General features: G+C 43.0%; 1 protein-coding gene across 1 annotated transcript in view; it reads left to right on the top strand.

Moving 5' to 3' along the window:
• The first annotated feature begins 1,140 nt into the window (after window positions 1–1,140).
• The window catches only part of LOC126155739 (transcription factor SOX-1-like), a 65,021-nt gene continuing 50,699 nt past the window's right edge, over window positions 1,141–15,462 (top strand). The window contains exons 1-2 of the mRNA XM_049916248.1: window positions 1,141–1,373; window positions 4,521–4,578. Coding sequence (XP_049772205.1) covers window positions 1,141–1,373; window positions 4,521–4,578 — 291 coding nt within the window. The remainder of the gene's footprint in view (window positions 1,374–4,520; window positions 4,579–15,462) is intronic.

Raw genomic sequence — 15,462 nt, 5'->3', positions numbered from 1 at the left:
TCGATATCTCCAATGATTATATTGATCAAACCGTGCAAGTGGCAGTTAATAATCAAATCAAAATAATGAGTTTCTCACTTGTTTGATCTTTTCTGCCCACATCCCCTTCCAAATCCATTACTTATGGAAATATTTCTATACGTCTTTCTTGTATTCACAGCGTCATGTTTGCACCTGGTGGACAAGACTGGAACTAACTTTTTCCAGTCTAAATCGGCTGTGCATTAACTGACCAAGTTTCGCAGCCATACCGGAATTACAGCCCACAGTGGTCCTCTGTGGGAAGCTGCACTTTAATTGCAACCAGCCAATAGAATTAGAAATGCCAGAAATGAAACAGGTGGCCACGCAGAGTGACTGCGCGGTTTGCGTCAAGGATTGCGCGGCCGCTCCTGCCGGAAGTTCGAGTCCTCCCTCGTGCATGGGTGAGTGTGTTGTTCTTAGCATAAGACAGTTTATGTTAGTTTAAGTGGTATGTAAGTCTAGGAACTGATGACCTCAGCAGTTTGCTTCCTTGGGAATTCACACGCATTTGAACATTTGAGACAGAGAATACCGTCTTTGATGACTAAGAAGGGGAGGGGGGGGAGGGGGAGGCAGCAGTTAGGCGAACGGATGACATACAGAAAGCGAAAGTTTTTACTGGATTCCAAATATAGAAATAGAGCGAGGTGACGAACTAATACAGATTTGGTAAATGACATAAGAAAATAAGCAGAAGCAAAGTTGGATGTATAGCTGAAGACAGTAGTGAATGGAAAAATCAATGGCTGAGGGAAGGAATTTTCCCAGCATTGAATGTGAAGTGTCATACAACGATTATGATGATCCTGATGAAGTGTAGCTACATACTCTGTAACCGCTGACGAGTCAGCTACCAACTTAAGACGAGAAGGAGATGTCACGTCTACTACGAGGACCTGAAGACGAAGGCGCCCGCTGGGCGACTGGGCGCACGTGCAGAGGCCACCTGTGGATGGGCGCCGGCGCCATGTTGTGGGCCGTCCCGCGCAGCGCGTGGGCGTGTCGCGGAGGGGGAGGGGGTCGGCGCGGAGTGGGGTGGGGGAGGGGCGGCGCCACGGAGGCCGCCTGGCAGCGAGGCAGGGCGGCAGTGGGCAGCCAGAGGCAGAGCCAGCAGCCATGAGCAGCGGCCAGCAGCGAGGCGGCGCCGGTGCCGGGCCGCAGCACGCGCCCGACCACATCAAGCGGCCCATGAACGCCTTCATGGTCTGGTCGCGCGGACAGCGCCGCAAGATGGCGCAGGACAACCCCAAGATGCACAACTCGGAGATCTCGAAGCGGCTGGGCGCCGAGTGGAAGCTGCTCTCCGAGATGGAGAAGCGGCCCTTCATCGACGAGGCGAAGCGGCTCAGGTCAGTCACCTAGCTACTAGCTACCTTCCCTATGGCAGTCATAAGCCGCTGTCTAAAGAAGACCTGAAAACCTTTCCCACGTTATCATCGTCCTGGAACACCACTAAAATTTATCAGCCACGCGTGCCTGCCTTACTATTCATCAAAATTTCGTATAGTTTTCTTTAGATGCACAAACTGATCAACCGGATCATTCCTTTCGTTGCCTTCACCAAACGGCGCCGGTTTCGAGTTTCGTGATGCACAAATGTCCAAATTGTAAGTCGTCTGTTCTTCAGAGAAGAAATTTCTTCGAATTCAGCTCTGTGCATTAGAGGCAAGATAATCATATTAAAGCATGACGAAGGTTTAATGTCCTGTTGATTCTGAGACTCCTAGACACGCAATCCATTTAGTATTGGTTAAGGACAGGCAACATAAAAAGCAATAGTTCATGGCCTTCTGAAGAAACAAATCCCAAATTAGGCTATACTTAAATAATAACACTTATATCTAGATGCATCTAAAGCTTGCGTCTATCAAAAACGTGTCCATTATTTTAACTACTGAGCTGTCTCGTTCGATACCTTAGACACCCGGCACTCGAGATCCTCGCGAGAAACGAATTGATTTTAAATAATTCACTGCCAAGTATTAAATGTCTCACGTCACGTTACACGTATCTACGAAAAGACGTTCAAAACAGCTCAGGACTGAAGCAACGTGCTGTGGGTTTGCTAAACCAATATCATCACGAGGCGCCTGGAAAGCTACGGCATACCTGGGTTATGATTGCCCACCAACGTGACGTCTTGGTTAAAGCGATTAATTCGTATTCATGAGCAGCAGGGTTGAAATGCCGTTCGGTCACACTTATTTAAGTTGGCCTGTGGCTCTTCTAACCCATTCCAGCGGAATACCAACAGTCTCCCTACAAGGCACGCCCGCTTTCTGTCATCGCCCTTCGCTGTCACAGCTAGCGTTCGTCTTGCATTGCGGACGACGAGATCTGACGGCGGATCTTCTGGAGTTCAACCAAAAATATTCATTTCATGCCTATAACTGGAAGCCTGCACTTCCTTGACTTTGTTTCAGATTTCTTCATACAGAATGAAACCGGATTTATCAACACGTTAATTGAGGCGATTCTAGTCATTGACATTACGTGATATAATTGGACCCATGGCGGCCAAAGCGGTTAACTGCATCTCACCAAGAACTAGTCTGGGTTCAGCGTATTTCCTTTCCATATAAACTAAATGGTTTTTCGAATCAGTCAGCTAATACTAGTCAAACGCAGATAAAGCTGTACCCTCTGACGGTTATTTCGCGTGGGGCGCATCACTCTTTCATGTCTCTTCTCTGCAATTTACATGTCGAAAAAGTACAAGAAATCTCTTTTAGCAACAGTTTGAAGCCTTTAAGAAAGAACTATTTCTTCCTCAATAGGAAATAACGCGTGGTTAGGGACATGTTCGCGAAAAATCTTCAAGCGGAAGCGATACAGTAAAGTATACATTATTTAATGCCCTACACCGGAATAGCGGTACAGTGTCACGCACATCGAAAGTCAGATTCCCTTTATTCTGGAGGAAAACCTACCTCTGTGTTACTATCTGGATTTTAGCAGCTTCCCCTTCATTTTAACAATTGTTGCATTTTGATCGGAAGATTAGCAAACGTTTTCATTAGTGTTCGTTACGATAAAACCAAGCGCCGGTAGCCACAGGATTGGGAGATCGCGCCTCGCAATTAGCGGTCACGTGACCGCGACAAGCGACGGCTGCGCACGCCCTGGCCTCCCGCCAGTAGCGGTCACGCTCACGCACTCGCAACACGCACTGCGTGCGTCGCTGCTGCCTCTGACAGCCACTTTGTGGACAGCTGGCGTACCCCTGGTCTCACCATGTTGTGTCGCCAACAGTACACTATTGGGTTATCATTACTCATGTCCATTACGTTACACTTACAGTATGCTTTAGACGTGGCGTAGTTCCAAGTCATCAGCTCGACTGCAGACCAGCTAATTATTTTCTGTTGTATGTTAAAGGCTAATTATTTTCTGTTGTATGTTAAAGCGCAGTATCTCATGCAGCTAACATTTAATACAGATCAGAGTAAGACGCCGTGTAAATTCTGTTTTTGTGAAACAGACCGACACGGTTTACATGAACAACTAAGCCCAAGAATGTCAATGCTTATCATTGTCCGTTGCGTCTCGTGAAATTGATTTTACAGAGTTTCTTGTATTTGTCCGATCCACTAATGCAAGAAATTATCTTCCTTCTGTAGATGTTATTCAGACAAATAACTTGCTAATGTGCGAATTAAACTGTGATATATAAGTTCGTCATCAATTCCTTTTATTTAGTATCTATGCAAGATGACTTGCATGAAGTATTTCCTAACAGAGACAGGCTGTTGCGTCGAAACGATGACGTGTGGCAGACTGCTTCGCGTGGCACAGTCGACACTAATTAGGTCTATGTGGTTTGCATTCGAACTGATGCTACAGAACAATGTCCCGTCGAAAGGAAATTGTCGATGGAACAAAATGGTACTGAGCAGCAAAAAGTTAAAAGCCTCTCATTCAGCATGAAAGCTTATTCCCGGGTATCTTTGGAAATCTGTCCATTATATTGCTGAACTCATCGTTCGACTCTTATGAAGAAAATATTTACATCGAATAAGACACTTTCTGTATGCAACGAGTTCTCTAAGAGAAAAGACATCTGCACATGTGCTTTCGCAGGAAGCTCATATATACTGAGGGGTCTGGAATCCTGTCACGGACTGTTGCTGAGAAGAGAGTAACAGCTTTTTTATACACACTATTATAAACACAGCGTGTAACATGAGTAAGAACTGTTATCCTTCTCGTTGAAGAAACGTTCTTGCAGGTCGTTGCAACGCACTTGTGATGGCTTACGACTAGTTGCGACTAGTTGGTATATGATCTTTATGTACATACATTGTAGACTAGAACTTCATAGAATGAAGCTTTACCAAAAACTAAACATTTGCCGATACCGAAAAATATTTCGTAGCCTACGGACGTACTACCTCGTTGTATTTTCGCAAAGAATTATGTTCTCCAGTAAAAAATATACAGAAGGTTTGCTAAGCACTGTCTTTTGAGTAAAAACCAATGTGCGATATATTTCGCAGGACTAAGAAGACCTGTGCAGATATCATCTGGTTTGCCACTGTATTTGCTACCACCCAGGTGTGCAAAATCGTTCTGCACATGTGCGGAGTTCCTTTGAGTAACCGTACCATCACGGGCTAATTGTTTCATTCGTACTTACTGCAACCCCAGTGTTGTCAGTTAGTGTAACAATTGTCACCGGCTTAATGCATTCATTTAGGAGCAGTTACGGTGCGGAAGAATGATCTTCTATTTCAAACATTTCGAAGTTTTCCGAATAGTATGTGGGTGACTTAACTTCTGCGTCACATCCGATGAACGTTCCCTTTCTGAATCTTCTGTTAACTGAAAACCCGTGATTCGATAAGATAATTCCACTGAGAGGCATTTGAGGTCAAGTATCTAGCCAGAAGAAAACGTGAAGATCGTCATTTTTAAAAGAATATATTGCATCTTTTCCGACGAGGAATCCTCTGCCAGTCTTAGAAAACAGTTTTCATTTTACAATTTCACCTTGTTCGTTTTCCCTTCAAACGAAAATCCTACATTTTTATAGTATGGCCATATGATGTAATTTATATTAAGATAAATACATTTACTTCAGTTACTAAATTGCAGCCTCATTTCTGTGAGACTTTGATTGTATGGGCATCGCGCATCGCCTGAATAGAGCGCATTTGTGCTATACAATCTGAGAATCTGAGAATAGCTCAAAATAATTGTGTAAAACGTACGCGGTTAGTAATGCGCTGTTTAGAACATTGTGGATGTGTTAGTTCTGTTGACACAATTTTCTCTGCCTAAATTCAGTCATTTTTTTTATTTGGATAAACTTTTGGTACGGGTTTGCTGTATTTATCATATTACGAGTTATCGTGGAAAACTTTACCTTGTGCATAAGGATGAGAGGTGTGGCAGAATAACAGCCTCTATCCAAGACACTATCCTGTCGCTAGAATTGTAAATTTTAGAGGTGGAATTTCAAAGTTCCGACCTACACGTCATAATGAGTCCAAGAGGAAAGGAAAAAAAAATAAACTACAGTAAAAACCCCAGAAAACATTTATGCGCTGAGAGAAGAATCGCTCGACGAGTCGCATGTGTTTTGTGACGTATCACATTACTATCTTGTAACCACTAACGCTTCCAGCTTCACCTTTATTTAACCATTTCATGTAAAACAGACATACGTAACACCACACTCGCTCAAGATATTGACTCCAAAGAAAGGAAAATATTAGACTCTAGGGCCCAAATCAATCAAAGAAGTTGAATACAAAACACCAGCGCTGTAGATCAGTCTAAGATGAGCTCAACAACGCAAGTTAATTCGTAGATTAAGCACACATGTTGGATTCAATATTTTTGTTCTGATTCGTAGCTATACCATATAAAATAAGTGACTTAACTAATATCACAATGAAAAACGAAGTAAAATATCTGCTACACTAATATTTAATTGGCTTCAAAAATTAATATTGGTTATGGCTCAACATCAGCATGTCTGAGTCTATGCGATGAGGATGTTCAGTAAACTGCAGACAGTTCGTAAAGTTAGTGTGACCCGAAAAGAAAAATTTTAAATTTAACGTAAAGAGAAACTGTGCCAATTTTACTTTATAAAGGAGTCACGCATTTTTCTTGGTATTCAGAGAAAGTTGCATAAAATAAAATGTGGAACAACTTTGGCTATGTCTAAGAGAAATAAACGTCCTCGAAAATCGTCATCCCCGCGAAGGTCGATGTTCATTGTAACTATATCGAAATTAATTACAGTTACTAACATGATGCGCTTACTGCGATATTTATATCATTCGAATTCCTACAATATATTGTTGATTCGACGCTGTACTAGACCAACAACTTTAGTGCCATCGTGATGTAATGCGGCGAATAGTGGTGCATTAGATGCTAGCGTGAGACCGCAAATTACCCGCTGAATAGTAAATTCTGCTTTCCTTGTACGACGACATGCGTTGTATTCATAGTTGACATAAAACGTAGACGTCTGCGGATAATAACTACAGGTGTTACAGAAGTTCTGATTACTCAAACATCAGTGAACAGTAGAGAATATCGCAGAGTGGAAGAGTGACTTATAGCATTAAACCACAAGCTTGTTGTAGACGGAGTTGATCTTCTGTCCATGCAGTGGGCTAATAGAAGAGTGTTGACACTAAGAAATACAGGAAAACATCGAAAAATTGCTAGAATTAAGCCTTAGAGTATATCACAGAGAAAAACGTTTTGCTTTCGTACCGTCCTCCACTTCTCGTCCTGTTTTACTCTTCTCACGTATGTAGAACTATAAAATACAATTTTCCCGAAGACCGACTTCAAATATTCACGAGTTGGCCTCCTTCTAGAGTTCGCGCTTGTTGGTGCCACTATCATTCCCAGTCTTTTCCTGGGCACATTAGCAGCTGTCGCACTAACTGGTCATTTCTTCTGGTGCTTCCCTCGCATACTTCCTAACGCCACAAAATAAGAGAAGGCCAGCACACCACTACTAAATACGAGAATTCCTTGGGAAAGTCGAAAACATGACATCCATTACTCAGAATAATTGTAGTGCCTGCTCAGTAAAATGAAAGCTACTTGAAAAATATTACATGATCTGTTCTAAAGTTCTTCGAGTGAAAAAAGCTATACCTTTGTCTGATTTTTCCTGTTTCCAGTATCAATCAATCATTAACGTATATACATCTTGCAAAAAAGCGTTGTATTCATGGACTGTCTTGCTCTCAGTAATGTCCTTCTCTCCCTCCCTCCGTCCCTCCCCCCCTCTCTCTCTCTCTCTCTCTCTCTCTCACACACACACACACACACACACACACACGCACACACACACAAATGCGAGCATGAGCGCACTCTCATACACGAATATTGCATTCATGTCATATTTATGTTTTAAATTTTTAATTTAGGGTAATGTTTTGATCGCCTTGTAATATTCAGACACATTTTCTGAACACATTTTGGATCATTCTCTCCAATCATGATGTAACTGATTTTTGTTGTAATTATCTGTGATTTAGGCGACACTTGTTAAGTACTGGAATGCTGCTCAGAATGAAGCAGCCATTTCCTCCGTGAGAGTCCACTGATTAACTCAATTTTGCGACTGACGCGGAATGTTTCCTGAAGTTCCGTGTTTCCCACATTTTCAGTCTCATTAACATTATGCATGATTATTTCGAGGATTATCCAGAATGTTAGCTTCTCTAGGCACCACAACAGTGTAGATCAAACTTCGCGAAAACAAAAGCACATATGTGAGAGGTATAGGATTCGGCTATTATGTACGCCACCCCTCATCTCTGTTAATGCTCCTGCTTTGCCTTTACAGTTCAAAATGTGGGAGGAGTATCGTTCAGAGCCCCTTACGGCAACCAGGTCTAAGCTTTCCGCTGTTTCACTAAACCATCAGAAGCAGATGACGTGAAGGTTCGTTTGAAATTATACAACCGATTTCATTTCCAGTCACTGTCCAGTTCTATTTTCTGCTCCGCCTTTAAAGGCGTCATAGCGGTGAGACTTTGGACCTTACTCTTCCCTCTTTCACAGTTGAGTATAGTTGTTTTCTGCTGATTTAGATCCAAAAACAGAGTAAACTTAATAGAAGGCACGCCGTAAAGACTATATACTTTATTCCTTAGCAGTCATCAACAACAACGGTGAAGTTACATAATTCGTAAAAGTAATCTCGACACACAATAAAGATGTATGTATGTATGTTCAACATCCTTTCCTAAACGTCTGTGTAGATTTCAACCACACTCAGTACACATACCGGCTGTTATCTGTAAAGAAGTGCAATGCGAGTAACACCTACCTCTCAGAGGGTTTGAGGGTGGGGGACGAAAAAGAAGCGCAAGGCACTGCTGCCAAATACCAAGACTATATTAATCCAGTATTGAGAGCATTTAGCGACATGCAACAAACCTTACAAATAATTTCAATCCTTTACCAAACTTTTTCTCGCTGACGTCCCTAAAATATGATGAAAGGAAAAAATTTATAGCTCACTACATTTTCGCTATTCGTGCAGTAAAACTGCCGCATCAGACATGACATTTTAATTTATTACTTTTTTATTACTAACTCTATTCGCAGCAGATTTCGCAGGCGGTATCCACTTACACCACTGAATGTCTCTGCAAAATTATATCATTGTATGACACATAGTTCAGGACATATGACGTCACAAACATTGAGATGAGTCAAAAACAAGGAGTTCTTAAAGCGGAGCGCAAAATACCCAGACTATACTCCTCCAGTATTTGATATTGAGAGCACTTAGCGGCTTTAAACACAATTTCAAAACTTTTTCTCGCTTGCGTGCTTCCAGACAAACATTTAACACATTATCTCATGTGTAATCAGAACTGTGAAACTGTTTTATACATTTAAGTGCGATTCTGTAAAGAGTCGGCGTTTTACTGGCTACTTAACTATCTGTAAAGGAGCACTGTCGTATTTAGGACCACCTACATCCCATAAGGCTGGGAATGAAAAGGGGGTGGCATTGAAACATAACTCAGAAACATCTGGAGCAGTTTCAACCAAATTTGTTAGACAAATGACTTTTTATATGGTTCAAATGGCTCTGAGCACACTGGGACTTAACATCTGAGGTCATCAGTCCCCTAGAACTTAGAACTACTTAAACCTATCTAACCTAAGGACATCACACACATCCATGCCCGAGGCAGGATTCGAACCTGCGACCGTAGCGGTCGCGCGGTTCCAGACTATAGCGCCTAGAACCGCTCGGCCACTCCGGCCGGCCGATGACTTTTTATTTGTATAAAAATACTGTGGAAGTAGGAATCCTTAACAGGCCTACCATTAGGTTTGAGGATGTTTGGACGAGAATGGGTGACTTCGAAATGTTCGAAAATAGTCTGGTGGCATTTATTTCATACATTTTATTGACTTGGAATACTTTCAATAGTACGAAGTCCAATTTGTCTCTTATTTGTGTTCTTCAGTGTTTCACCCAGGTCGCAAGAAAGGGCAGTGCAGCAAGCCAATAATTTTACCAAAGTGTTTCGAAACCTAAGATCAAGCCGAACGGCCGAATACCTCAGAAAAATTTTACGTCCTCTTTGGAATCACGAGGTGTAAAGTAGCAAAAATTCGGACACGTAAGTGTAAAAATATATGTAATTGCGTAGGCTTAAGCGGCCACAGTCAGCTGACGTAAAGGTTTTCTGAGAATGCGACAGCGTCATAATGTATAACACTATAGTGTGTGTGTACTATACAGTGCAGTTTTTTACATTATGACGCGGTATCACAGTGTGCAATATACGTCACATAAGTATATGTTCAACATCTCCTACTAAACCCTGGATCGGTTTCAACCAAACGTGATACATACATTATGAACTATCTGGAAAGAAATACTGTGGTGATAAAATGCAGCAAGGAGAAAGTGGACAGAGAGAGGAGGGATGAAGAGATGGACAAAGAGAGAATGGAGGGCAGAAGATGAATACAGAAAGGGAGGAGGAGAACATGGACAGAAAGGGGATGGATAGAGATAGGGGCAGGAAGAGATGGACAGAGAAAGGAGTGAAGAGGCGATGGTGTGATAGAAGATTGGGACAAATAAGGGCCCAAGCAACGCCGGGGTTTTCAGCCAGTCACAAATGATAGTGATTACTTAACGGGAATTGTGTTTTGTTTTATACAGTAACGTTGCCCAGTTCATCAGCTTCTTCCCTTTACTGATAGGGTGTTACTCCCGACGGTGTGACAAACGGCTGCGATCTGACTATTCATGATTTGCCTGTTGTCTTGTTTGAACTACTAAAAGCATTATACAGGCCGCACGCTGGCCTTTATTGTGCCTTATCGACCCGGTTGTGTACGTGAAATTCCTTCTACCGCCAGGATTCGAGCGGTGGATCTCCAAGCCAAGCGCCACAGATACACTGCAGTTTGACGAGAATAGTCAACAGTCACCGATTCAGAAATCATTTTGTCTGAACTTTGCCGAGGATAGCCACGGAATTACGAGTCGGCAAAATACAAGCTTCGTATTAAATATCATTAGCCACACTTAGAGCTCATAATGTGCTGAATAGTGTCTCTTCTACCAAGACATAATATTAAGATGTGAAGCAGCGACAGCACTCCGTGCGGCGAACGTAAGGCGCTGGTTACTCTTGTTTTTCTCGCGATTATCTTCCAAGTAGTTACGTACGTCAGAAAGCTGATGATTTAAAATTGAAAAGAAGTAAACAAATTGTTTACTATAGATCATGGCCATTATCTCCAAGGTGACATTGAAACATCGGTATCTACATTTGTTCCAGCAGAGCTGTAGTTCTCTTCCTGACCTACCCAGTTCTCAGGTAACCTACAGTTTAGCACGGAATGCGAAACGCGGTGCTGTGTGACATTTTTCCCCTTAACAAATCATTGCCACAGAGGAAAGAAACGATAACACGGGGGGGGGGGGGGGGGGGGGAGATCCGTACCAGGTCGGGTTGACTGAGGAGATAGAGAAGATCCAAAGAAGAGCGGCGCGTTTCGTCACAGGGTTACTTGGTAAGCGTGATAGCGTTACGGAGATATTTAGCAAACTCAAGTGGCAGGTTCTAAAAAAAAATGGCTCTGAGCACTATGGGACTTAACTTCTGAGGTCATCAGTCCCCTAGAACTTAGAACTACTTAAACCTAACTAACCTATGGACATCACACACACCCATGCCCGAGGCAGGATTCGAACCTGCGACCCTAGCGGTCGTGCGGTTCCAGACTGTAGCGCCTAGAACCGCTCGGTCACCCCGGCCGGCTGGCAGGTTCTGCAAGAGAGGCGCTGTGCATCGCGGTGTAGCTTGCTGTCCAGGTTTCGAGAGGGTGCGTTTCTGGATGAGGTATCGAATATATTGCTTCCCCATACTTATACCTCCCGAGGAAATCACCAATGTAAAATTAGAGAGATTCGAGCGCGCACGGAGGCTTTCCAGCAGTCGTTCTTCCCGCGAGCCATACGCGACTGGAACATGAAAGGGAAGTAATGACAGTGGCACGTAAAGTGCCCTCCGCCACACATCATTGGGTGGCTTGCGGGGTATAAATGTAGATGTAGATGTAAAAAAACCCTAAGACCGACTGAGGAACCCGGCGATGAATTTTGTATCTGTAACCTGAAACTTACACAGTCTTTTTAAATTTTTGTTCATACTTGTTTCTTCGTGTCCTGTATTTCGCTGCTTTTTTTTCCTTTTTCGTTTTTCCTATTTATTATCTTTTATATGATATATTTTTCTTTTTACATTTTAAAAGTGTTCTATTCCACCCTTTTCATTTAACTTTTTCTATTTTTGTTTTACCTTTTATTTTATTTTCCTTTTTTCGTTTGTTGATGTCATCCTTGACCATCGAGCATGTATCGTTAGAACTGCAATATCTGTAACACCGAAGGGAGTACTCCCACTTGGCCACCGAGCCACACGTTGTTCAATAATCGACAATATTAGGCTGATGCTACTGTCACCCCCCCCCCCCCCGATTTTCTAGCTCACGTTCACACGAGCCGGAAACGGTATTAATGGCCCGATACAGCGAAGCAAATTAAAGAGCGAGGACAGTCACATACGGAGAAGCGGAGGTGCGCGCTACATCACGGCATTATTTGCCAGTGGCGGGCGCTGCGGCCAGATAACTGCGCGGCGACGCTGCGGCGCTCGCGGCAGCCGCGGACAGCGGCGCTGGGGGCCGTCAGATAGCGCGCAAACAAATCACGGGCCGATTAAAGCCGCGTGCCGGCCCCCGCCCTGCTTCTTTGCGCGGAGCGACGTGGCGCGTCCGAAAATCAATGAGGGCGGTCGGCGGTCGGCGGTCGCGCAACACGGGGCCAGCAGGCGGCAGCCGCAGCGGCAGAGGCGGCGACGCCGCCGGATGCACTCGCCGTCTCCCACATCACTCTCCCCACACCCTCCTCACACTCTTCACTCCACATTCTCAGTCTGGTTTGATTGTTGTTGTTGTGGTCTTCAGTCCTGAGACTGGTTTGATGCAGCTCTCCATGCTACTCTATCCTGTGCAAGCTTCTTCATCTCCCAGTACCTACTGCAACCTACATCCTTCTGAATCTGCTTAGTGTATTGATCTCTTGGTCTCCCTCTACGATTTTTACCCTCCACGCTGCCCTCCAATGCTAAATTTGTGATCCCTCCATGCCTCAGAACATGTCCTACCAACCGATCCCTTCTTCTAGTCAAGTTGTGCCACAAACTTCTCTTCTCCCCAATCCTATTCAATACCTCCTCATTAGTTACGTGATCTACCCACCTTATCTTCAGCATTCTTCTGTAGCACCACATTTCGAAAGCTTCTATTCTCTTCTTGTCCAAACTAGTTATCGTCCATGTCTCACTTCCATACATGGCTACACTCCATACAAATACTTTCAGAAACGACTTCCTGACACCTAAATCTATATTTGATGTTAACAAATTTCTCTTCTTGAGAAACGCTTTCCTTGCCATTGCCAGTCTACATTTTATATCCTCTCTACTTCGACCATCATCGGTTATTTTACTCCCTAAATAGCAAAACTCCTTTACTACTTTAAGTGTCTCATTTCCTAATCTAATTCCCTCAGCATCACCCGACTTAATTTGACTACATTCCATTATCCTCGTTTTGCTTTTGTTGATGTTCATCTTATATCCTCCTTTCAAGACACTGTCCAGTCCGTTCAACTGCTCTTCCAAGTCCTTTGCTGTCTCTGACAGAATTACAATGTCATCGGCGAACCTCAAAGTTTTTACTTCTTCTCCATGAATTTTAATACCTACTCCGAATTTTTCTTTTGTTTCCTTTACTGCTTGCTCTATATACAGATTGAATAACATCGGGGAGAGGCAACAACCCTGTCTCACTCCTTTCCCAACCACTGCTTCCCTTTCATGCCCCTCTACTCTTATAACTGCCATCTGGTTTCTGTACAAATTGTAAATAGCCTTTCGTTCCCTGTATTTTACCCCTGCCACCTTCAGAATTTGAAAGAGAGTATTCCAGTCAACATTGTCAAAAGCTTTCTCTAAGTCTACAAATGCTAGAAACGTAGGTTTGCCTTTTCTTATTCTTTCTTCCAAGATAAGTCGTAAGGTCAGTATTGCCTCACGTGTTCCAACATTTCTACGGAATCCAAACTGATCTTCCCCGAGGTCGGCTTCTACCAGTTTTTCCATTCGTCTGTAAAGAATTCGCGTTAGTATTTTGCAGCTGTGACTTATTAAACTGATAGTCCGGTAATTTTCACATCTGTCAACACCTGCTTTCTTTGGGATTGGAATTATTATATTCTTCTTAAAGTCTGAGGGTATTTCGCCTGTCTCATACATCGTGCTCACCAGATGGTAGAGTTTTGTCATGACTGGCTCTCCCGAGGCCATCAGTAGTTCTAATGGAATGTTGTCTACTCCCGGGGCCTTGTTTCGACTCAGGTCTTTCAGTGCTCTGTCAAACTCTTCACGCAGTATCTTATCTCCCATTTCATCTTCATCTACATCCTCTTCCATTTCCATAATATTGTCCTCAAGTACATCGCCCTTGTATAAACCCTCTATATACTCCTTCCACCTTTCTGCCTTTCCTTCTTTGCTTAGAACTGGGTTGCCATCTGAGCTCTTGATATTCATACAAGTGGATCTCTTCTCTCCAAAGGTCTCTTTAATTTTCCTGTAGGCAGTATCTATCTTACCCCTAGTGAGACAAGCCTCTACATCCTTACATTTGTCCTCTAGCCATCCCTGCTTAGCCATTTTGCACTTCCTGCCGATTTCATTTTTGAAACGTTTGTATTCCTTTTTGCCTGCTTCAATTACTGCATTTTTATATTTTCTCCTTTCATCAATTAAATTCAATATTTCTTCTGTTACCCAAGGATTTCTACTAGCCCGCGTCTTTTTACCTACTTGATCCTCTGCTGCCTTCACCACTTCATCCCTCAGAGCTACCCATTCTTCTTCTACTGTATTTCTTTTCCCCATTCCTGTCCATTGTTCCCTAATGCTCTCCCTGAAAATCTCTACAACCTCTGGTTCTTTCAGTTTATCCAGGTCCCATCTCCTTAAATTCCCACCTTTTTGCAGTTTCTTCAGTTTCAATCTGCAGTTCATAACCAATAGATTGTGGTCAGAATCTACATCTGCCCCAGGAAATGTCTTACAATTTAAAACCTGGTTCCTAAATCTCTGTCTTACCATTATATAATCTATCTGAAACCTGTCAGTATCTCCAGGCTTCTTCCATGTATACAGCCTCCTTTCATGATTCTTGAACCAAGTGTTAGCTATGATTAAGTTATGCTCTGTGCAAAATTCTACAAGGCGACTTCCTCTTTCATTCCTTCCCCCCAATCCATATTCACCTACTATGTTTCCTTCTCTCCCTTTTCCTACTGACGAATTCCAGTCACCCATGACTATTAAATTTTCGTCTCCCTTCACTACCTGAATAATTTCTTTTATCTCGTCATACATTTCCTCTATTTCTTCATCATCTGCAGAGCTAGTTGGCATATAAACTTGCACTACTGTAGTAGGCATGGGCTTTGTGTCTATCTTGGCCACAATAATGCGTTCACTATGCTGTTTGTAGTAGCTAACCCGCACTCCTATTTTTTTATTCATTATTAAACCTACTCCTGCATTACCCCTATTTGATTTTGTATTTATAACCCTGTAATCACCTGACCAAAAGTCTTGTTCCTCCTGCCACCGAACTTCACTAATTCCCACTATATCTAACTTTAACCTATCCATCTCCCTTTTTAAATTTTCTAACCTACCTGCCCGATTAAGTGACCTGACATTCCACGCTCCGATCCGTAGAACGCCAGTTTTCTTTCTCCTGATAACGACGTCCTCTTGAGTAGTCCCCGCCCGGAGATCCGAATGGGGGACTATTTTACCTCCGGAATATTTTACCCAAGAG

The sequence above is a fragment of the Schistocerca cancellata genome, chromosome 2, assembly GCF_023864275.1.
Source record: "Schistocerca cancellata isolate TAMUIC-IGC-003103 chromosome 2, iqSchCanc2.1, whole genome shotgun sequence".
In the NCBI taxonomy this organism is placed as follows: Eukaryota; Metazoa; Arthropoda; class Insecta; order Orthoptera; family Acrididae; genus Schistocerca; species Schistocerca cancellata.
The sequence above is the reverse complement of the archived record's forward strand: the minus strand, read 5'-3'. Positions and strand labels throughout refer to the sequence as shown.